The 24,123-nt window shown below is 39.3% G+C and overlaps 2 protein-coding genes across 2 annotated transcripts; both read left to right on the top strand.

The window, feature by feature from the left end:
- Positions 1 to 6,642: 6,642 nt before the first annotated feature.
- LOC308398378 (guanylyl cyclase-activating protein 2-like) lies at positions 6,643 to 8,625 on the top strand. Its single transcript, XM_080884954.1, has 4 exons — positions 6,643 to 6,873; positions 6,967 to 7,116; positions 7,900 to 8,008; positions 8,130 to 8,625. Exons 1-4 carry the CDS (start codon positions 6,667 to 6,669, stop codon positions 8,255 to 8,257), a joined length of 594 nt encoding a protein of 197 aa, XP_080741080.1. The 5' UTR covers positions 6,643 to 6,666; the 3' UTR covers positions 8,258 to 8,625.
- Positions 8,626 to 13,695: 5,070 nt separating this feature from the next.
- LOC308398461 (malignant fibrous histiocytoma-amplified sequence 1) lies at positions 13,696 to 23,485 on the top strand (the record flags this gene model as incomplete). The annotated part of the gene is made up of 10 exons (XM_080885118.1): positions 13,696 to 13,723; positions 13,828 to 14,701; positions 16,348 to 16,645; positions 16,754 to 16,940; positions 17,032 to 17,225; positions 17,563 to 18,062; positions 21,690 to 21,847; positions 21,940 to 22,114; positions 23,142 to 23,209; positions 23,313 to 23,485. 10 exons carry the CDS (start codon positions 13,696 to 13,698, stop codon positions 23,327 to 23,329), a joined length of 2,499 nt encoding a protein of 832 aa, XP_080741244.1. The 3' UTR covers positions 23,330 to 23,485.
- Between the last annotated feature and the right edge of the window lie 638 nt (positions 23,486 to 24,123).

Raw genomic sequence — 24,123 nt, 5'->3', positions numbered from 1 at the left:
AACTGATTAATGGATCAGTAAATGCACAACTCACTCTGTGCTTAGTCTCAGAACCTGTATCAGGGGTACTTAATCCACACTGAAGTGTGGAGACAGGTAGCTCAAAAAGTGAACCAATGTCACCATCTGGTGGACACAATCTGACAAAAAAATAATTTTCTTTTTCTTCTTTTTTACTATCTTTCGATTTTTTTGTTGATCATAAACGTCAAATTCAAGCACAGTATAGGTGTAACCAATAAAGTGGGGCCTAACTGTTGTACACTAATGCATGAAACCTAATACTTTAACTTTATAATGCAACAGTATATTGTGGTTGAAACATAATCACATAAGTGTTCTGATCTTTCTTTCTTTTTTGTTGATATTTTGCCTTTCTTTAGCATCAGTCAGTAGAGAGCATAGAAGCACATTAATATAATACAAATTCAGACCACATGTTTTCTGTTATTGTTAAAAAATTATTTTGTTACTTGATAATACATTATATAACAGTGGACAAATTGAAAGTTTATATAAAAATAATGTTGGAATGCTCATTAGACATCACGATTAGAATCTTTTATTAAAGAGCATAATGTCAAAGGCAGCAAAAACCTTATTATCCATTTTGTTGTAGTTTTGTTGGTTTTTGTTTTGTTGCTTTATTTAAAATAAAGTAGCACAAGCTAATCGATTTTAAATATCCATCAAACTGAATAATTAAAAAGTTGAGCATACTTTGAAGTGCATGGTACAACTGGAATTGGCAGGACAACGTCAAGACATAAATAGAATAGTCCATGATGCCTTTCATTTAATCCTTTCAGACAATCCTTACAGTAAACTTCACTCAACATGAGCACAACTGTGTTTCTAACTTTAGATCTATAATCTTGTGGCTATTTAAGACCGTAGGGTGCTTGTACTTTTTTACGGTGTGTTTCCCGAATATCTAGAGGGCTTCTAAATCATGCTGAATAACTTACCATACATATATTAAAGCACTATTACCATGAAGAAAACCTCAAATAAAAGCCCAGATGAGGATTAAAGTGCAAAGTTCTGCTCATTTAAACAACTTGCCAAGCTTCATTACCAGGTCTTAACTGACTTGTGACCTTAGAAGCAGAGTCATAGCTTTCAGTTAATAAGTTAAATATCCCTTTGGCTAGTGAAAGTGAGCCAGAGCAGAATACATGATGGTATTTTCAGTAAGAGACAAGAGATTTGACTATGTTGTTTGTTGCTTGTTGTGTAATTTTAATTAAGAATTTGATTGACCTGCCTTCTCAATAAACCTAAAATTAAGAAGAAGAAAAAGATGAAGGAAAACAATCAAACAAGACTTAAGTCTTGTTTGAGTTTCTTTATGGAGCGCAAATGCAGCAGCATCCCAGACTGAACCTGGGAAAAAGTGTTGTGCACAAATACGTAGTTAGGGGGATGAAATTTCCAATTATAAAAATTGTTCATAGGCACGCTTTTCCATTTACTGACATACTGTGCTTCTACAACAAAGAAAGAAAAAAGAGAGAGGACTCTTTAGGCGCCATTACTCATTCAGTTATAATGACATCATGACGGGAGCGACAGAGGCACTGCGCCCTCTGGTGGTTGGTAGAGAACAACAACAAGAATTTATTTCACATATTCAGTTTTCTTTATCTTCTGATGATCTGTACTATAGGTACTCAGTAGTGGATTTTAGTTTATAAGTCTAACTACACACTGTACCCAACATTTAATGGAAACAGGCGTATAACAACTGAACAAAAAGACTCTAGAAAGGCACATTTCATATTTCTTTACAGAGAAAGGAGTGTAAGAGCAAAGTGTCATATTGTTGAAATAATTTTTTGTTTTGTTCTAGTAGCTACCAAATGGAATGTGTTACTCTAGCTTTCAGTATTTAAATGCATTTGCTCTCTTGTAGAAATAGAAAAGGAGGCAGATGAGGTGGTTCAGGCATCTGACTGGAGAGATTATCTTGGCTGGCTTGGCTCAGTGTGCCCCCAGATGACCTGAAAGAGGTGACTGTGGTGAGGAGAGTCTGAGCTTTTCTCCTTAGACTGCATGTCTCTGTGACCTGAACCCAGATAAGCGGTAGAAAATCGAAGGATGGATAAAACAGAGTCAGTAAAGTCTTTGACATGATTACATCAGACATAGTGGTGGCATATCAACCTCTGCTGAGAATGTCTAGCAAACCTTGAGCAAGCCAACTTCCAAATTATAATAAGTCATACACAAGAAATGGGGAGGGGGGGGAATGTGTGATTAATTCTATAACTAAGATTACATTTACAAATGATTATTTCAATTCCAGTGTTACGCCCCACTTAAAAACGAAGTGTTGACTGGGGCGAGGGGTAACACAGAGTGAAAGAGAAAACGTGAACTACTGGAGAATAGATGTCATTAAACATGATTTATTGCCCGAAACTACTACAGTAAAAATAAACACAGGGAAGCTCTCTTCTTCAGGGTCTCCAAGGCCAAAACAACAAACAAAACACCCCCTTTAGCTAAAAATCAAACCAAGTACTCTCTAACCAAAACAAAATACAATGGCTGAGCTCCCTGTCTAACCAAAAACAGGAGAAAACAGTTGAAACAAAAATGGCAGAGAACCCCTACCTGCTTACACACACACACACACGCACGCACGCACGCACGCACGCATACACACGCACGCACACACACACACACACCTGCTGCCCAAAACATTATAGCTCACAGCTCTGGCAAAAATGGGGGAAGTGGCAGGGGTGTGGCAGTTTAGGATGGCAGACTATATGCCGTGGCTGACGAGCTGGAACACACCTCAGCTGTGGCTCATGAGGCAGACCTGCAACACAAGAAAAAGGAGAAAAAAAACTCTTCCACAGAGGGAGAGCCACTAGAGGTCAGCGACCGTAACATCCAGTCAAGATGGCAAAGAGTTTGGAGCAAGTTTAGGGATGCATAATTTTAATTAGGATTTTGATTACTTTTATTTCTTAATCTATCTACACAAAAAAATAAAACAATTAAAGAAGAACACAGCCAATGTAATAAATAAATACAATAAATAAATAGAAATTTAAAAATTGCATTCCCCGTGTAACAATAGCATGTACTGAAATCCACTTTCTGAGTCACTGCCAGAGTCTGTCCCTGTTGCACGTTGGGGAAGTATGCTAATCTCAGTGCAAAAAGGGATTTGCAGATAAAGTCTAACACAACAACATAATCAGATCAACAAAAGAAGAAGCCACTGACCTCTTAAAGATTCAAGCCAGCGATGAAGCAGTGATGATCTGAATTTAAAACATTTATGGAAAGGCAGCAGCATGTTAAATATGGAGAAAGTTGTATGGATGGTTGTCTTCCTTCTCCTACAACCTTCCCTTTTGATGCATTCCAAATGAGCATTAAAACAACTAAAATACAATAACCTTTTGCCGCAACTTTGAGAACTGCTATGGTTAACAGACAGAAATACATAACACAAAAATACATATCATGACGATTGATACATGCAGTTACACATAGCAAGTGAACATATTTTTCTTTTGGACCTGTGTGATAATCTAGAGTAACCTCTAATCAGATCTCAGGGATTTAAGTGTGGATCACACTGTTAAACTGCCAGCTAACAAGTGAGACATCAGCAAAAAGGGAATTCCAAGTTACATCAGTGATCTTGGGCAGATGATGCTTTTAATACCACCTCATTGTGATTGAAAACACGATTAAACACTGCTTATCAATGCCACTTTTCCTGCAATACAAATGAAAAGCAACTGGACTTGTGTCTGCTTGTATATGCTGGAAAGGATTCAAGATACAATACAAAAATATTTTTATTTTTCTGAAAAGCTTTTTAATCAAAGTTCACATTTTTATTATTTCAAGAAGAAGAAGAAGAAGAAGAAATGATTCAGGGTACACCGTAAAAAAAAAAAATCCTATAAAAACAGTAGTATTCCGGCAGCTGGGGCGCCAAAATAATACCAGAAAATAACTTTCACATGAAAATACGGTTATTTTCAGAAATGACAATACAGTTTGTTGCCCTAATTTTACATGGGATTTTGCCTTTTTCAAGTGCTTTTAAACATTAAATTAGGAACATTTTAACGTGATTAAACAATGAAATTACCTGTAAACAAGGTCAATGAATGCGGCAATATGAATAATAATACTTAAATGTACAGAAATATACAGTTAACAGTTGGTTTAAATAATAATGGATTGCATTCATATAGCGCTTTTTGAGACCCTCAAAGCGCTTTATAATTCCACTTTATAATTCCCCTCTGGCCATCACCAGTAGGTGGTAGGTGAAGTGTCTTGCCCAAGGACACAACGACCGAGAGTCTTGAGCCACGATCGCCCTAAATAGCAATAATAATAATTATTATTTGATGTAAAAAAGTTTATAAGAATCATGTTATATACTTTTCCATAGCATTACATTTGAATTTAACAGTTCAATCTTTCAAATAACGGACAAATATTTGTGAAATTATGATACATTTGTGAATGTATTTTAACAATCTAAATATGCATATGTACAGACAAATACATTTAAAAAAACAAGAAAAATATGTTTTATTAGATTTACAGTGATTTTACCTTTAATTCACATTTGAAATGTAAAATCACAGTCTATTTATGTAAATTTAATGATATTCTAAAAGAACAGTACAAAACTGTAAAATACACAGTAAACTATTTTTATTACAATTTTTTTATAGTGTACACTTTAAAAAACTCCAGAAAGTCAATAGTTGCTGCTCATGCTTTGCAGTTAAAAACTGACTGACAGTGTGTAATATCATCTAACAGGGCCCTAAAATGACAATTTAAGTGAGAAGTCACTTCACGCTGAGGTTTCAGACATACTTCTCAGTAGCTATAGTCAAAGAAAATATACAAAATGTTTGTGAAAGGATCAGGACCCACACCAGCGTTTGAGTGTCAGTCGTAGCACTTTTAATTTGAAACAGCACTATCCACTGGTTCTGCACCTTATGTTCAACTGGGAAACAGGTTTTCCCACACAACACACTCCTCCTTCCCGACTCCAAATACTAAAAAGGGGCAGAGTTCATTAGTTCATCCATCTCACCTGTCCCCTACGACCTCTCAGGACCATCCCATGAGCTTATCATACCACCCCTCCATTGCAGTAGAGCCAGAGACCACAACCCTGTCACAATATTTTACAATCTTAGAAGTACTAAAAACAGAGAAAGAAAAAACTCAAAATAAAAGGAGAATTACTTAAAAACATATAATAAGACAGAGAATAAGAGATACAGAATATTACAAATAATCCCTAGCAACTATGTAAGTAGTTCTTGCTTTGTATTGCTTATGTTTTAATAGAATTATTAAGCATCAAACAAATAATTTTAAGCTATTCTTAAAATGATGCAACATACTAATGGCAAACTTGGACACATTTAGGGATGTTTTCACTCTATAGGATTTGGCTCTCTAGCCTGTGGTGCTAATGCAATCTATAAGATGACCTAAAGCGTCTTAGTTGCTTAGCTTCTTTTTTCTAAATAGAAAAGAAGCACTGGTTAAGGATTGCCACGTGAACATGACCCAGTCAGCAGTTACATGAACACGTAAGTCAGCTTTAGAGTCAGCCGAAGCTATATGTCTGTATAGGAGCTTTAGAACAAACCTTTGGTGATTCCTCTCGCATGAAAAGTGCAATCGTGAACTGCAGCTGAGACTGCTGCTGGAAATGATTTGGCTATTTGGTTAATAATTGAAACAGTAAAAAGGAAAATAATATATCTTGAAGGATCTCCTTTGGGTCGTTGTTTTGCTATTGTCTGCAAATTAATGTGACAAAACCTAAACTGCTCAGCAAATCTGCAAAAGAATTTATGTAACAAAGCAGCACATCTATCTATTTCTTTATAGTTTGAAAAAGACTACAGAGATAAATAAGTGTAAATTTGAAGTTATTCATTTCAAAATCACTCAACAACGACATTTGAAAGGTTGAAAATTGGTTGTTTTTCGGAAAACAATTTGAGCCCGGAGTCCAAAAATAAGGGCAGGAGCACCAGCAATGTTGGTCATGATTTTTAACAACACACTGTGTTTGGGAAGTACAGATGACCAAAGTTCAAGCTTCAAACTTCCCATTGTGGCTAATATTGCATTTCAGCTTGTTGCATTGTTTTTGCCTCATTGAACCAAATTGTGCAAGCTTTTGACTTTCTTTTTTCATTTCTTTATTTATAAATTAATACATTTGAAAAAAAGACAAGATGTGTCCTTTGTCCCTTGCTATTTAACTCCCATCTATTGCTATTACACTAATATTCGCTAATTTATTTTTGTTCTTTTTACAGACACCAGTGTACTGTATGCCAATCTGAATGCACACACCTTTGATGTTAATGTTGGAATATCACTGGTGTTGCTCTTCTGAGTTTGGCCTAGACCCACAATTAGCTACAAACCTAATTAACTCAGCAAGAGGAAACCCTAGCAACGTATTACCACAGTAATCCCAAGGCCACTAATCACCTGCCCCATAAAGAAAGTAGAGCTCTGTGATTCTAGCGGGTTATAAAAAAAACACCTAAGAGTGTCAGACGTCCATTTTAAATCTGTCCAACTCGTCGTGGAAGCTGTACAGAAAGGTTTCAGGACTATGGACTGAATTACATGACAGACATGGGGCAGACGCAGCAAACAGAGAGCACTGAGCAGATAGACATTAAAATCATCCAGGATATGTACAAAAAGTTTATTTTGGAATGCCCGAGTGGATTACTTTTTCTGCATGAGTTTAAGCGTTTCTTTGGTGTGGAAGCTACAGGAGAAGCTTCTGATTATGCAGAGAACATGTTTCGAGCGTTTGATAAAAATGGGGTGAGAGAATGAAACCTGCTACAGCCTGGCTTACAGTCATATCATGAAATGTGATAAAGTAACCAAAATGTTCTCATCTAACCTCTCTTTTAGGACAATACAATTGATTTCCTTGAGTTTGTGGCAGCACTAAATCTTGTTTTCCGGGGAGACCTGGAGCATAAACTGCGCTGGTCATTCAAGGTGTACGACAAAGATGGAAATGGATACGTGGATAGGAATGAACTACGGTCAATAATCGATGTAAGTCCTAAATGTGAACCAAAGGAAAAATATTTTCTTTTTATAAAATAGAAATTTTATGTTCAGAATGATGCATCTCAGTGTATTTATTTTTTACATTTTGTCTATGATAGCGTTTACATATACTTAACAAGCTGTGGTCTTTGATATGTACTTCCCTAGCAAAGTTCCTAATATTTGCTTTTACTGTCAAGTGCTTTAGAGAGTATGCAAATGCTTTAAAAGCACTGTATCCTTGGGATTTCACTGTATTTCCTAACAGAGTAAGTGCTGAGAATATAAGTACAAAAAAAGACAACAAACCTTTTTTTTAACCAAACGTGACTCTACCAAATATACATTTCAAATTACTTATGGTAGTCTGTAACTCTAAATACGTGATAATTAAACTGTGTTATATGTTTAGCCTGATAAATCTCATATACTGTATTTTTGTATTTCAGAAGCTAAGGACAATGGAAAGAGAGAAAAAGAAAATTTTTAAGATATTTTTTTTAAGAATGAATTTTAACTATTGGACATTTCTATTTCTGATGAAGAATGTAATGGCTTCTGGTGATGCTGTTATTTATGTGATGCCCATAATATTTCCAGTTAATAAATGAATTTCTTTGTCTCTTATTCTGCTCATTTCCAAATCTTCAGTTCAATATTGTATTGATTTCTGCTATCATTATTATTATTGCCTTAATTATTGTTTTATTTACATAACGATGTGTACTAAAATTCCTAAGACCTAACTATATATTTTCTTATTTTATAAAAATCATTGCTTTTATCCAGAGCATCTATCGGGTTAAGAAAATCTCCAAGGACAACACAAGTGATTCCTGTCTTACTGTCGATGAGGTTGTTGATCGAATATTAGCAGCTGTTGATACTGATGGGGATGGTGAGCATTTTTTAATAATGATAATTAATTTGCAGTGAATGCAAATGTAGATAGGACAAGAGTGGAAATGGTGAAAAGGTGAGAAAATGAGTCGGGTTTTGCTGTTTTTTGTGTTTTACAGGTACTGTGAGCATGGAAGAATTCATTAGAGGTGCACAGCAGGACCCCTGGCTGCTTAATATTTTAAAGCTGGACATGAACCCTGCCAGATGGGTGATGGACCAAAGGAGAAAGAGTGCACATTTCTGAACTATCCAAGCAGCTTTTCCCAGAGAGAACAATCTTGACTATTATCAAGGGACCTTGTTTATGAAATGGAATTAGATTCGCTTTTGGTCTTACTGTAAGGTAGAAAATATCTTTTCTCTAAGCAATCTCTATACTTGACATATAAGAGCTCTCCTGGATGGTTATGGGATTGCAGAATGGGATCTAGAGTCATAGTTCTGTATTTCTGCCCCACCTACTTTAATGCAGAGGTACCAAAAACCTCAAAGCTGCATGTTTAGCTCTGTTTGTCCACCTTTTTTCTATACCATGTGGCCTAACTTTAACTCCCTCAGCCATCATCTTCCCTCAACTTCATTGGTGCTGTCATTATAATATGCTCTTTTTGTTCTTCATACACTGTATACATTATTTGAAATGATTTGAAACAGCTTTAATAACTCATACATACACACACACACATATAGAGAGAGAGAGATAGCGAGCGAGAGAGACAAGTACAGCCTTCTTTTTATAAAGTTTATGCTGTAAATAATGATGTAATTATTGAATCATTTGAAAATATATATATATTTTTTTTGATAACTACATGATTATTGTGCATATCAATGAAAGTGTAGTACAGAAATATTTTTTTTCTTTAAGAAAAACAAAAACATAAGATAAATAAGTCATGCTGCCATGCTGTATATATCCAACATGTATAAACCTGTTCTGTGTGCAGAGATCCACTAGTTTATGTTGTGAAGATCAATGGTGCCATCTAAAGGTGAACTGCAGTCCTCTTACCAAGTGTCATTACAAGTTGGGATTTAAAGTGGATAAAAAATAATAATAAAAGAGAGAGAGAGAGAGAGAGAGAGAGAGAGAGAGAGAGAGAGAGAGAGAGAGAAAGTAAAAAATACAACCTGTGATTTGTGTGATTTTTTTTTTAAATCAAGTATCCTAAATACTAAAGTGTTGTCTTTGATTGGCACTCTTTATTGAGACAGAACAAATGAACAAATTGCAAAGTAGTTGTCATGAACTGGTCAAAATGAGAGCGTTGGACCCAAAAGCAGACTCAATGGACTAGAAGAACTGTTTACAGGTTTTATGAACAAAAACAGAAATTCAAGACTTAGAACATGACCCAACCTATAACATTCACAAACGGCCGAGAAACGAGGAAGGTAACGAGGCCAAAGAATGCTACACGAGAGGAACACAGTCTGTTGAATCCTGGTCGCTGTGTCCGTGAGAGTATCCTGGGAAATGAACCGGGGGGGGGAGAGTTGTCCAGTTCCAAGAGAGTCACGATGGGCAGAAGGGCAGATGGGAGAATAAGATGAGTATGGAATCCTTGGTGGAGGTCTTAGTGTGTTAGCAGAGGCATTATGACTAGCGCCATGGAGTAACGCAACAGGAGGTGGATCTGCTTGTGGCTTTTTTGGGCTGTTGTCATAAAACATTCTGTTTTAAATTTTACACATGATAATGGAAAAACTAATTTAGTATGTGAATTGACCTGATCTTGTCATGAACCGGCTGTGTGGAGGCAGATGAGGACCCAAACGCAAAACTCACGGAGGCAGGAACTGAACTCAAAATCACTGCTTTATTGCAGGTTTCACAAAGGAACAGAACTAAACTGGGAATACTAACAGAAGACCGTGGGAACACAGAAAGACACACAGGTTCGGGGAGAAGACATTGACGACGCGACACTGACCTGATGGAGACATGCACATAAATACACAGAGGGTTAACGAGGGAAGTGGGAGCACACGGGGAACACAGCTGACACAGATAATCATAACGAGACAGGGCAGGAGTGAACACAACATGACACATACTGACGAGAGACTGTCAAAGTAAAACAGGAAGTACACAGAGGTTCAGACAGGAGGAGAGAGAGCACGGGGAGAACACAGACATAACAGGCTGGGGAAAACATGGAATAAAACACAAGGAGAGACGAGGGCTCACAGATACACAGGGGCACACAGGAGGTAACCAAATAAGGAACATCTTAACTAAATAACCTAGGAACCAAGGCATAAATAGGGAACAAAATACAAAAACTAAGAATACTGGGCCAACATGGCCCAGGACCATGACAGATCTTCCAAAATAGATACCAAATCAATCCATTGCTTCAATCTTTTCTATAAAACTGCAAAACTGAGAAGACACTCATTCTAGAGTCTGCACTCTTACGCATTATTCTCACACAAACTATGAATTTAACGCAATCCTTAACCTTAACTGATTGTCAAAGACATATATCAGGCATGTAAGACTTTAACCTTGAACACAATCTTACATCATTGTCTTTTGTCCTCTCTATCTGCTAACTCTTGCTATCTTTGGGAATGAAATAATATTATATTTACATTTCCATCCATTATCTTCTGCTCTTTGCTCTTTTTCTGCTTCTGTAGTGCTAGTTACATGCTAAAGATAGTAAAACACAAACTGCATCCAGGACACAAACAAATGTATAACACTGCTAACACAACTTCGACTCTTGACAAGCACCTGCACAGACCGAATGCACGAAGTTACACTAACACAATGTAAGCCAAGAGCCCAGAAGGATGTTAAAACTGAGTGAATGCCTAAACCAGCTGAGCAGTCAGACCCTGAACTATAGACCAGGTCACAAATGTACGTTTCTAGAGTACTCTGTGGGAATCACTTTATAGCACTTTAGCCTGGTTTTATCCTTGCTTTGTGTTGTCATTTTTGTGTTTATACATAAAAATTTAAATAAAGATTGTGTCCTCATTAGGAGAGGCATTTGTATTAATGTGTGGGACTGAAGCATAAGGGTTCAGGGTTAAATATATGTTAAAAAACAAAAACAATTTTCAAATTTTTTGTAATTTATTGCATTTTTTGCAATTTATGTAGTTACTATGCACTTAATGCAAACATATTATTAAAATTTGGGTTATAATGGTTGTATTGATGTATAGCAACTTGAAATGCTCCCAAAAATGGCACTATAGCATGTAAAAATATAATATAAGATCTGGCAGACTTGGTTCTATGGTAGGTCTTAAAGGGTTAATCAACTCAGCTAAGGTGATTGCATACTATTATCAGTTAACTTCCCTTTTTCTGCTGCGTGAGATATAGGCCTGTATAATGAGCAATAAGCCCTCTCTGTTTAGCAGCTTTCCTAAAATCCTCATATGACCTTAAAACACACAATGTTTCAATGTGCTCTGTATTCAAAAGCTACCTCCTTTACACACTATGAGCTCTGTTACTATAGTTAAGTGCAACAGACCTGTAACTTTCACTGTCTTTGGATTGTGCGTCATAGATGCTGTCAGCTGAAACAAAAATCCTGTTTAAAAATATGTATATGATGCCACTGGTTAGTGTTGTACATATAGGGAAGAAATCTCAAATGTGTTATAAATGCATAAGGTATGATCCACAAGCATAATTGCACACGCACTGCACAGTGTGGGGTGGTTGGTGGTTCAATTCCTGGCTGTGTTGTATAGAGCGCTTTGAGTACTTTAGGAGAGTAGAAAACGCTATACAAGAAAGAATCAGTCCATTTACGGTAAGGTTTTGTAAGTGAGTGAGAGGGATATTAATCATCAGTGACCTGTTTGCCTCAGAATCAGGAAGTGTGCAGGAACAGTCAGAGCTGTTCACTTCCTGATATAAACGCTCAAGAAGTAAACCGTCCTTCAATTGCATGAGAAGAATTCCACAGTCAAATGGCTGGTAGGTAACTTAAATTCTACTTCTAGTGCTAATATTGTTTAGGTCTGTGACAGTTGTTAAATGAGACATTTTTCAAGGTGTTGTCCCATAATGTATTCTAGAGAAAGCTGAGATTGTGTGGCTGTGAAAACAGATGTGAAGACAATTTTAAGGGAACTTCCCTAGCATCAGAGAATTTTCATGTTCCAAAAACACTTTTACTGTTGTCATTGTGTTAGAAAGAAAAAAAGAAGCTGTCTTGCCAAAATACATGTATGGTAGTGCTATATGATACTTTACAATACCCTATAAAGGCAGCTTATGTAGGAGAGAACATTGTGTCATGATTTATGAGATGAAACATCATTAATTTGCAAATTCTGCAAAAATTTGTATGACCACTAAATCACAATAATTAGTTAATACAATACAAACTCAGCTTTCATATTTTAATGTATGATGAATATTTGGATCAATCAGCCTACCTCTAGTGCAGTGGTTCCCAAAGTTTTTTTGCTAGGCCCCCCTTTGTTTTACAAGAAAAATGCTGCCCCTGCCTCCGCACCTACACAGGTATTTTTGAAAACGCAGCTGTTTCGTCCACACGTAAACGGCGTTTCGAATCACCGAAAACAGAGATTTTTTTAAAACTCCTTTTTTGCGTTTACGTGTGGACGAGGAATACAGAGTTTGTCACACAACGTCAAAGGTATGTGCCTTTTTTCACGTCATGCTGTGCACCACGTTATTGTTTACATGAGATGAATTGCAGAGTAGCAGATAGAGACAAAATACTGTTAATCTGACTATCGTCAGGTTTTACAGCTTACATATACACACGCAGTTACTGTCCCTCTATTTAGAAAGGCAGAGGCGTCACGATGTGATTATTTTACGTGTAGTTGTTTTTTTCCTGTGTAATAATATTCAACATTGCTATCAATACATTTTTCAAAAAATGTCTCTCTGTGCAAAATGGGTTCAAAAACATAAACAACTGTGGGATATTGTTTGTCGGTGATTTAGACAGGGGGAACAAATCGTGGCAGGATCAGCCTGATGTTATTTGTATCCCACTGTAACTTTACTGTATACTAGCTAACATCTCCAAAATGTCAGGAGTAGTTAGTTATTACAACAAGTGTTTGTGAACTAAAAATCAAGAATGTGGGATACTGTTTGTCCGTCATTTGGAGAGCCCAGCGCGTGCTCCCGACAAAGGGAAAACCAATTCTGCAGGGGAGACCTACCTCGGCACTTGTGCAGGTGAAGCCAAAGGAAAGACCACCATATTTCACCATATTCACCATATTTTCTAGTCTTTGGCTTAGAATGAAGTTGGTTTGGAAACATATTCAGTGATGCTTCATCTCCTGCTTTGCGTTTCTGTAGGCGCCCCGTGCTAGCAGTGTCCAAGCGTTTTGTTTCCTTTCCCCCCTTTTCACACCGTGCCCCCGCTGCAATGGCTCTGCACTGTCTGTGTAATTTGTGCCAGCCATGTTCCCAGGTATTTCCTCTTGCCCTTTCCCCACTTGTATTTGTCTTCATGTTCCTTTGCTTCTTGTCGTGATCTCCATCATGCCTCACTCTGTGTTCGGTCCGTCAACCTGCCTAGTTAATTTGTATCTGTATTTCGTTTTTTCCTTGTTCAGCAATAAAGCTGGTTTTGGAGTTTACATTTCATTTCCTGGAGTCTGCATTTTGGGTCCTTTTCCTGCCTGCCTGCCCACAGCCAAAACACCATATATGAGATGGAGGAGATGGCTGCAAAGCTTTTAGGTAGATCCAGCATCTAGTCTATGGTTTATAGGGTTGTACCACACAAGTCAGTAAAATTGCTTTATGAAACGGTGCCTAGTTGTTAACCTATTTTTGTAACACAGCAACCAATTGGGAGGTATGGGATCTATCAGGACAAAAACTGAAGTACCTTCCTCAGGACCTTCTGGCACCAGTTACTTTGTATACAAGTGTGGATTTGCAGAGGAACAAACTAAAACGTGTCACCGGCATCTCCAAAAACACCAACATCACAGAGCTTAATCTGTCCAGGAACAAGATAATCGAGTTTTCTCAAGAAATCTGCAACTTGAAAAATTTACAGACACTCTATATGAATCATAACAATGTCAGATCAATTCCAGAAGGAATCTTCCCACATCTTAGAAATTTAAAGTTCCTAAAACTCAGCACCAATCGCCTGGCAAGGCTTCCTTCAGATATAAACCAGTGTACCAGTCTTACTTACCTGGACCTTTCCAAAAACTGCCTGCAAAACATCGAACCACTAGTTGGGCTACCAAAACTGAGGGAGTTATTGGTTGAGAAGAATCAGCTTACAGAGCTACCATCCCAGCTTTTCCAGAAAGGTAGCTGTGAGCTGACCAAGTTCAAGGCCATGTGTAATCCACTAAGGTGTCCACCAGAGGAAGTCTGTGCTGGAGGGGTCATGGACATTCAGAGCTACTTCCTTCAAATGGAGGAGAACCCCAATGCTCACACTACCTGGACAGTTAAAGCAATGTTTCTGGGCTCTTCCATGGCCGGGAAGTCCACACTCTGCCACAGCCTTAGGGAAGGGAAGCCTGTGGCAGTTGCAATGAAGGATCGGACGGAAGGAATAGATATCACTCGGCTATACACCCATGAAGTCCGCTTCCTTCTCTGGGACTTTGCAGGGCAGGAGGAGTACTATCTGACACATCATATCTTTATCACACCAAGAGCACTTGTTATCCTCACTGTCAATTTGGCCAGGTGAGACAATTATTGTTTCTTTTTTTTATGGTTATTTTGTTAAATTATATGACTAATAGTCAAATAATATGACTAATGTGACTATAGTTCTTTTGTTGCCCTTCCAGCTATCTAAAAGTTATCTTTCTAAAAGAAATTCTTTCACTAGAAAGTCTTTTTAATGCTTTGCAATTGTATATTCAGTCTTTATTTTAGAAAGCAAGGGAAATCTGTGGAAGTTAACATATATATATATATATATATATATATATATATATATATATATATATATATATATATATATATATATATATATATATATATGTGTGTGTGTGTGAACATATATATATATATATGCCAAGAGTGAATCGATGTCTCGTTCACTCTTGGCATACAGGAGGTGGTCCTGTGGCATACACAGGTTGGTCAGTCTGACTGCTTGGTCTGCCAGTAGCTGGTGTTTTGCGCCTCTGGTATTCTTGCCCATGCTCATGTATTGACCCATGTGTCAGTTGGAGGGGACCGGTCCTTGAGGATCAGGACTGTCCGGCCTTCGGTTAGCCATTTTTATTGTTCCCTTGGTAACCGGCTACGGGGGGGGTCCAGGTTTCAAGCTTGGCCATGATCCTATCTTGATCTCAACGATCCTTCTCCTATCGCACTTGGGGCTTGGTACCCAATCTCGGGTGGGGGTGATGAAATCTCCCCCCTGACCTGGCATCCTGGCTCCCCCTTGCCGTAGCATTTATGTTGTACCTCGTCAATCTCTAGCTGTGAGAGCAGTCCCTTCTTTCGAATGTTGGAACAGTTGTGGATGTTGGGTATCGAAGAATCCATAGGTCCCTCATCCTATTCATGTAACCCCTTCCGCCAGGGTTACTTGCGTAGTAGCATTCCAACTACGCCTTGTTTTCGTCTCTTGCCCACCAATGCCTTCTTGTTCCAGTAGCCCACTTCTTGTCAGGGTGCCCTGGTTCCTCGACACCTGACGCGGTGCATGCCTCCATATTTATCTGTCTCGCTCATGTCTGCGGTAGGCTTGCTTAGCATAAGGGGTCTAGCCTATATATATATATATATATATATATATATATATATATATATATATATATATATATATATATATATATATATATATTAGATAACTAATACATACACACACACACACACACACACACACACACACATACATATATATATATATATATATATATATATATATATATATATATATATGTGTGTGTGTGTGTGTGTGTGTGTGTGTGTGTGTGTGTGTGTGTGTGTGTGTGTGTGTATGTATTAGTTATCTAGGTGACAGCAGCAGTGGATATTTTCAATATTCACATGGCTGCCATATGTCGCTTAGTTTATGAATGTTGTACTTACAGCTTCAAAAAAAACCCCTACTTTTTCAGTCAAGAAACAGTTTTTTTTAATGTACTTTATGACCAAACACCTTCCACCCTACTGATATTTACTTGAACAAAAACTATACATTGAGTTTAGTGCTAGTTAGCCAAGATATGACAAATGTGAAATTAATATTTGTGTATGCCAGTTATCGAGCAGCAGCATTCTGACATTATGTGTAAGTACCAATGACACCCAGCATCTTAGAGACCAATAGCAAAAAAAAAAAGACAATAATGATTCTGATTTTCTATCAGCTATAGCACTGTAGACCCAGAGTCTTTCAAAGACCAGATTTGGTTCTGGTTAAACAACATACAGCTACGTGTGCCAAATGCAGTGGTCATGCTTGTGGGAACACATTGTGATCAGTGCAGAGACCTGGAAGAGGTAATGGAGAAGAAGAAAGACATTGATGAGAAGATTAACATAATGCTGGTAAACAGAAAGATGGTTTTAAAGTACCAGAAGAAAAATCTGGAAGAAAATACAGACCCATTTCTCTACATGGATCAAGTGGATGAGATTGATTCCCTTTTAGAATACAGTTTGAAGGTAATGATTGGTATGATTAAAATATACCATTTTAAATGCCACACAGGCCCAGTGGGGTGTTACTGTGGATGCAGAACCTTTTACAGTTTTCCTTTACCTTCCCTTCAGGTGTTGGATCTTCTAACTCTTGACTGCACAAAGACTCAGGATATTGTAAGATTCAGAAGTCATATTTTGAAATGCATTCAATCAGAAAGCGCTTTCCTGTGTTCTGAGACCATCTTACCACAAAGTTATGAAGAAGTGGAACAAGCCATCCAAAACCTTGTTACACTAGAACAGATTCCTCAACATGGTAAGTCCAGTTAATGACTGTGCACTTTATTTAAGTAACACGGAGAAGTTGTTTTTGCTTTGTAATAAAAAGTATCCATTTTCTATGTCAGGTATTGTTCTACTTGAAGAACTCTGTGATTTAATAATGAACCATGTAACACAGAGCAGAGAGCACCTCCACTCCATATTGCAATTCCTCTTGCGATATCTGCACAGAATTGGGGTTATTATTTGGTATGAAGATATTGATGTACTAAGTGACCATGTGTTTATCCAGCCTTCATTCCTCATTTCTATGTTCAAGGTCAGTGGCTGTTTTTCTTTTTTCAGACCTATGTATGCACACACTACCCTTTCGAAGTACAATGGTTTCCTTTACAAGCATTAATGTGAAGATTCCTGGTAGTGTCGCTTCCACTTTAATTTTAATTCCAAACAAATTACCAATAAATATAATGTATACATGGATCAGAATGCAGTTAGGTTAAGACCAAAAAATAGCACTGGCCACGGTCAAACAAGCAGCTACACTCTTTTGATCCCTTTGCCTGAAGATTTCCACAGAATTTACAAACTACACTAAACTACTGTTACCACAGTTTCTCCTAACTTACTCTCCTAACTGCTTTCTGTGATTGCAGACCATTGTGAGACATGACCTGGTGCAGCAGCTTGAGAGAATCTCAAGAGACCTACTCATGCAAGAAGGAGCTCTGATGAAACAAAGGTTCATCTGGGTGGAGGACTTGCGGTGCAGAGGCACCCTGCACAATGCAGCCCTGCGCATCTTAGTCCGGAGGGAGTTAGAGAAACTGGTCATAGATGATGATGATTTGGTCAGAGAGGTAGTAGGTAACAAAAAGGAGGAAGGCATAATTCTCACCCTGTTGCAGCACTTTGAGGTTACCCTCCCAACTCTTGTCAGAAGCCCCATGAACCCCCAAGCACCAGACTTCATCCCAGGAGAAAATCACTGGGAGTCAGTCAGGGAGTCAAAGAGAGACCCTGATGGAGCTTGCCTCTTCCCCATCTATCTGAAGGATGACCTCATAGTATGTCAGAAATGGGGTGAGAACAAGCAGGATGATGTCAGAGTCCATGTGTACGTCCTTCCTGAGGTTCCACATGGCTTCTTTCACAGGTAGCTTGGAAAAAATTTAATTGTTTGTCACCTTTTATAACAGGGGTAGGCAACTCCAGGCCTCAAGTGACAGTGTCCTACAGGTTTTAGATGTGTCCTTGATCCCACACAGCTGCTAAATGACCTCCTCAACATGTCTTGAAGTTCTCCAGAGGCCTGGTAATGAACTTATCATTTGATTCAGGTGTTTTGACCCCGCCTACACCCTTTACAATCACAGGTCAAGGATGACCCTTGGTTTGACCACTCGTCCTGATCTGGTGGTCAGGGCAGGGCTAGTGTCCATGGTTGGTGTTGCAGTGTCTCTAGATGGCGACAAGGGCTCTGCTTGTTGTTGAGCTGCACTATCAGGCTGGCTTATCAGATCGGGTGCTGGTGCTGAAGGTGCTGGTCACGCCTTAGCGCCTCTCAGGTGTCGTCAGTTACGCCGACGTCTGCCCCTCGCCAGTGCGGATCACAAAAGAGCGGGCAGTCTCTGCAGGTCGGATGATGACAGCCGGTTTCCAACTTCTGGACTCATCCTGAAAGCAGATGTGCTCCCTCTGCGCTGCATTTGTAGTATCGCCTCTGGTGCTCTTCTCTTTCCATCCGTGTTTTTTGCACCACCGTCTGGCTTACGACGCTGGGTACCAACTGGTATACGGTGATGGGAAGCACTGAGCGCAGACATCGACTCATGAGGAGCTGCGCGGGTGATCTGAAGCCGTCGACTGGTGTGTTCCTTTGCTCCAATAGAGACAGGTAGGGATCTACTCCCTGAGCATGAGCTTTATCCAGAATTGCTTTGGCCGTTTTGACTGTTCTTTCGGCAAGGCCATTATTTTGTGGGTACAAAGGGCTTGAGGTTGTGTGGACAAAGTCCCATGTGACTGCGAAGTCCTTGAACTCTCGAGAGCTGTACTGTGGGCCGTTATCTGAGATAAGCTTCTCTGCTTTACCGTGTCTGGCGAATATGGCCTTGAGCTTTTTGATGACGGACCCTGCGGTGGTGGAGAATAGCCTTTCGACCTCAAAGAAGTGGCTGTAATAGTCCACAACTACTAAATAGTCTCGTCCACGCCATGTGAAGAGGTCTGAGGCCACAGCCTGCCATGGTCTCTCAGGAATCTGTTGTGTAATGAGAGGTTCTTTAGGGTTCGCTGCACACCTCTCCTAACATATGAAACAGTTTTCCACTGTGGCAGCAATGTCCTTGCCCATGCCTGGCCAGAAGAGGGTGTCCCTCGCTCTCTGCTTACTCCTCTCAATCCCCATGTGCCCAGTGTGGATTCTCTCCAGCATATTGTTTCTTAGGGCTGTTGGCACTGTGATTTTGTCACCTTTAAAGATGATGCCATGGAAGTGTGAAATTTCATCTCTGAAATTCCAGAAGTCCTAAAGGATATGGGGGCATTTTTTCCTGTCCTCAGGCCAGCCATCATGCACGGTTTACTTCAGAAGGGTGAGCTGCGGGTCGCATGCTGTCGCAGCCTGTATCTCTGAGAGCTTTTGGTCACTTACTGGGAGGCTGTTTATCACTGAGTGGACCTGATCCTCCATGCCTTTGCTCAGCGTGCTGTCTTGGTCGAGCAATGGTTTCCTGGACATGTCGTATCTCTGCAGCTGTAACAGCATATGCTGCAGATGAGCAGGGGCTATGGAGATTGGCTTCTTCAATATGTGCTCCAACGGCTTGTGGTCTGACTCGACGATAACTCTTCTGCCATACATGTAGGTGTGGAAGCGCTTGCATCCAAACAACACTGCAAAGAGTTCTTTTTCAATCTGTGCATAGTTAACCTCTGTCGGGGTCAGTGTCTTTGAAGCATATGCTATTGGATGTCCGTCCTGCATCAACACAGCTCCCAAGCCATACTTTGATGCATCTACCTGTAGGCATAGCTCCTTGGTCGTGTCGTAGTATGCCAGTATGGGGCCTGGTTCCCTGGTTATGAGATCCTTTATTTGCTGGAAGACTCTGTCATGATTCTGATCCCAGACGAACTCAGAGTCTTGCTTGAGCAGCTGACGCAGCGGTGCGTTCATTTCTGATAGTCGTGGTGCGAATCTGGACAGGTAGTTCGGCATACCAAGAATTGTCTCAAGCTCATTCTTATTCTCAGGAGGTGGCATGTCCTTGAATTTCTGTAGTTTCTTTGGGTCTGGCTGGATGCCCTCCCGGGTGAGTTTGTGTCCAAAGTAACTCACTTCTGTGGCCCCTATGACAAATTTCTCTGGATCGAGACGCACTCCTCGCTCCCTTGTGCGCTCAAGCATGGCACGGAGGTTCTCGTCGTGTTCCTCCTTTGTCTTGCCAAACACGAGGATGTCATCCACGATGGCTGCCACCCCATTGAGCCCTTCATATGTCTCATTGATTTTCCTTTGGAAAATGTCCTGTGGTGATATTATCCCAAAGGGAAGGCGCAGAAAGCAGTACCTGTTTTGTGCGATTTCATAGGAACGTGCAATGTCTATGCCTTTTTCTAGAGTCAAATCTGACCCTTGGCTCAGCAGCTTTTCTTTGACTTGTGGGAAACTGGTTGCAAAGACAATCCTGTCTTAGACCATTTCATCACAGTTAACATAGCCACACTGCTTGACGAGTAGCTTTAATTAACTCTGTCACAAAGTGTTCGAATGACTCTCCTTCGCCTTGGAGTCTTTCATTAAATTTGTATCTGGCAAAAACGGTGTTCGTTTTCAGCATGAGGTACTGTTCAAACCTGTCAAGATAGGTGGTCAGCCTTTTAGCTTCTTCATCAGACAGCTGCCATGTGTTATAAATGTCTCTGCCTCTTTTTCCTACCCACAGAAGAAGATAGCTGCACTGGGTCTCCTCGGGCTTGCCACTTAGCGGGCCGCTAAACATTAGCTTCACATGTTGCACAAACCTTTGCCAGGCATCGGGAAGAGTAGCTGAATCCCAGTCCATTCGTGGTGCAGGAACTCCCGACGAATCCATTTCGCGGTGTCAAAGGGCGTTTAGTTCGAATTACTCTGACACCATGTAATATTCTGTTCTTTGACTTATGAATAATATATTCTTAAACTGCTTCGTGAGTCTCCATCTTCTTTATTTACCACTCGCTCGGTACAACATAACACACCTCCACTTCCGTAACCCGCCCCACTGCCACTACGGCAAACCCCAAGGGACAATAAGCACGAAGTGCAAACATTATAAACAATACAACAGTGTTATCTAAAATCTGCAGGACACTAGCACTTAAGGCCTGGAGTTGCCCAGCCCAATCTGTAAGATAAGTATATTTTCAATTGTATGTTGGTTTTCACAATTTTCAAGGCAGAGTCTATATAAAAGACTCAAATATGTACAATGAAATTCACAGACACCACTAGCACCACAAAAAGCTCATTCAATAAGCTACAGAGAAGATGTATTGTGTCTTTATATATATATATATATATATATATATATATATATATATATATATATATATATATATATATATATATATATATAATGGCACACTTTTACATTTACACTTTCTTTGTAAATTTCTTCAGTTTCCAATGTTTTCATTGATTTATAATTCTATTTTTTTTTCTTATTCTTACTCCACTCAAAAACCTCATGAACCATAAATCTTCTGATCTCTCATGGTTGCCACATGTAACCCTTAGACTGATCATTAAGACGTGCTCTCTTTACTCGACTCACTGGGTGGGAAAGGAGCAGTGTCTCCTCTGCTGTGGAAACAGACTTGCTCTGTTTAGACAGGGGGACAACAATGGAGATTCCTTTATAGAGATACGCTGCCGAAGACCTGAGAAGGATGAAGGTAAAAAAAAAATCTGTGGTGTCTTTTGTTTTAGGACCAAAAAGAGCTCGACAGCAACAGTAGAACTACATGTAGCTCATTTCTTTTCTTAGAGTTTCGGCAGATGTGGGATCTGATCTTGGCAGTGATGTCCAAGCTGTTTGTGCTGTCAAGGCAGTGGCCAGGACTGACCCAGCAGGTACACACTCCCTGTCCAGAGAGAGGCTGTCTGCATTATTTTACCTGGAGGGACTGGCAGGAACTGAACAACACCAACCTTTACAGTCTGTAAGTGTTGTATCTCTTAAGACTTCATCCCTGATGGCTTTTCAGAATCTAGACTACAGGGAGTGCAGAATTATTAGGGAAATGAGTATTTTGTCCACATCATCCTCTTCATGCATGTTGTCTTACTCCAAGCTGTATAGGCTCAAAAGCCTACTACCAATTAAGCATATTAGGTGATGTGCATCTCTGTAATGAGAAGGGGTGTGGTCTAATGACATCAACACCCTATATCAGGTGTGCATAATTATTAGGCAACATCCTTTCCTTTGGCAAAATGGGTCAAAAGAAGGACTTGACAGGCTCAGAAAAGTCAAAAATAGTGAGATATCTTGCAGAGGGATGCAGCAGTCTCAAAATTGCAAAGCTTCTGAAGCGTGATCATCGAACAATCAAGCGTTTCATTCAAAATAGTCAACAGGGTCGCAAGAAGCGTGTGGAAAAACCAAGGCGCAAAATAACTGCCCATGAACTGAGAAATGTCAAGCGTGCAGCTGCCAAGATGGCACTTGCCACCAGGTTGGCCATATTTCAGAGCTGCAACATCACTGGAGTGCCCAAAAGCACAAGGTGTGCAATACTCAGAGACATGGCCAAGGTAAGAAAGGCTGAAAGATGACCACCACTGAACAAGACACACAAGCTGAAACGTCAAGACTGGGCCAAGAAATATCTCAAGACTGATTTTTCTAAGGTTTTATGGACTGATGAAATGAGAGTGAGTCTTGATGGGCCAGATGGATGGGCCTGTGGCTGGATTGGTAAAGGGCAGAGAGCTCCAGTCCGACTCAGCTTGTTTCTGATTTTTATGAGGCGAAAGTGGTGTGTAAGTCTTCTGATGTACTAGCAATGGTCAGAATTCCAATGTTCCGTGCCCTCAGACTTTTACCATTAGCATCGGTGCTAAAACAAATTACTGTTAGCTTGTAACAGATAGCACACAGAACTAGAATTAACTTGTTTTTCTCCTCCCCCTGTTTTATTATGTATTTTCATCTGGTTATTGTTTATATCTCTTTATTTTTTACAGTGTGAAGGAGGAAAAATTAGTTTGCCAGGGAGGCCATACACGACGAACGGAATTCATTTTTCCAAAAGGTAAATTGATGTCTTCTTTATTCTGTAAAATAAAGGGGAAAATACAACAACAACATGTGCATTGTTTATATTGTTATTAATCACCACTGTGTTTTCTCTAAAGCTGCCACTTCGCAGTGATGACTGATGAGAATGACGTCGAAGAAGACAAACACAGCATCACAACCTCTTAAGCAATATGTTTAGTGGCAAAATGTTTTTTGTGCTAGCCAATTTTATCTTCTTTTTTAGTGACTGGTATGAGTATTATTTGGAAAAGTGTCACCAAGTATTACGTTCAGGGCTGAGGCTGATTTTGTAATAAATGTTTTGTAATAGATGTATTTAAAAATACTCCAGAAGACTACTTGCATTTCTATTTTTGATATGCAGCGTTTCAGTGTTTATGTGTACAATGACAGCCTCTGCTGGCTCTTGAAGACTGTCAGCTATGTTTTTCTTTGTGAAGACAAGTTGTAGACCTTACAGTGTTACATGAAAAATTACAACTGCTGCATGTAAAACATTTAAGCTGATCTTTAATAATATGATAGTCCAAATCAATCCGGTCATCTGCAAACTCCTAAAATAGGCTTGCTACCCCTGTATTTCTCTAGTTTTTCATCAGTTCCTCAAAACTCTCTTCTACGTGCTGGCTCATGCTGCCTTCAGGGTCTACTCGTAAATGTCAAGAAGAATGTCATGAAGAATGGTTAATTGTTAAACCCCTGTAGTCAAAAGAAATGACATGTTATTAATTACATAAACTGTCGCTGTCATATAAAAAAATACATGTCAGATTATCATATATTTTTGTAGTCTTTTTTGTAGCCACTCATGCCTGTATGAAAAAAAAGTCCTCACAGCAAACTGAACTGTGTAGTCTGAGTTAAATCCAGATAGAACAGAACCCAGTGAGTTAATGTCCTATAAGT

This window comes from Rhamphochromis sp. 'chilingali', assembly GCF_963969265.1.
Source record: "Rhamphochromis sp. 'chilingali' genome assembly, chromosome: 6".
In the NCBI taxonomy this organism is placed as follows: Eukaryota; Metazoa; Chordata; class Actinopteri; order Cichliformes; family Cichlidae; genus Rhamphochromis; species Rhamphochromis sp. 'chilingali'.
This window is presented reverse-complemented; position numbering and strand designations above follow the sequence as displayed.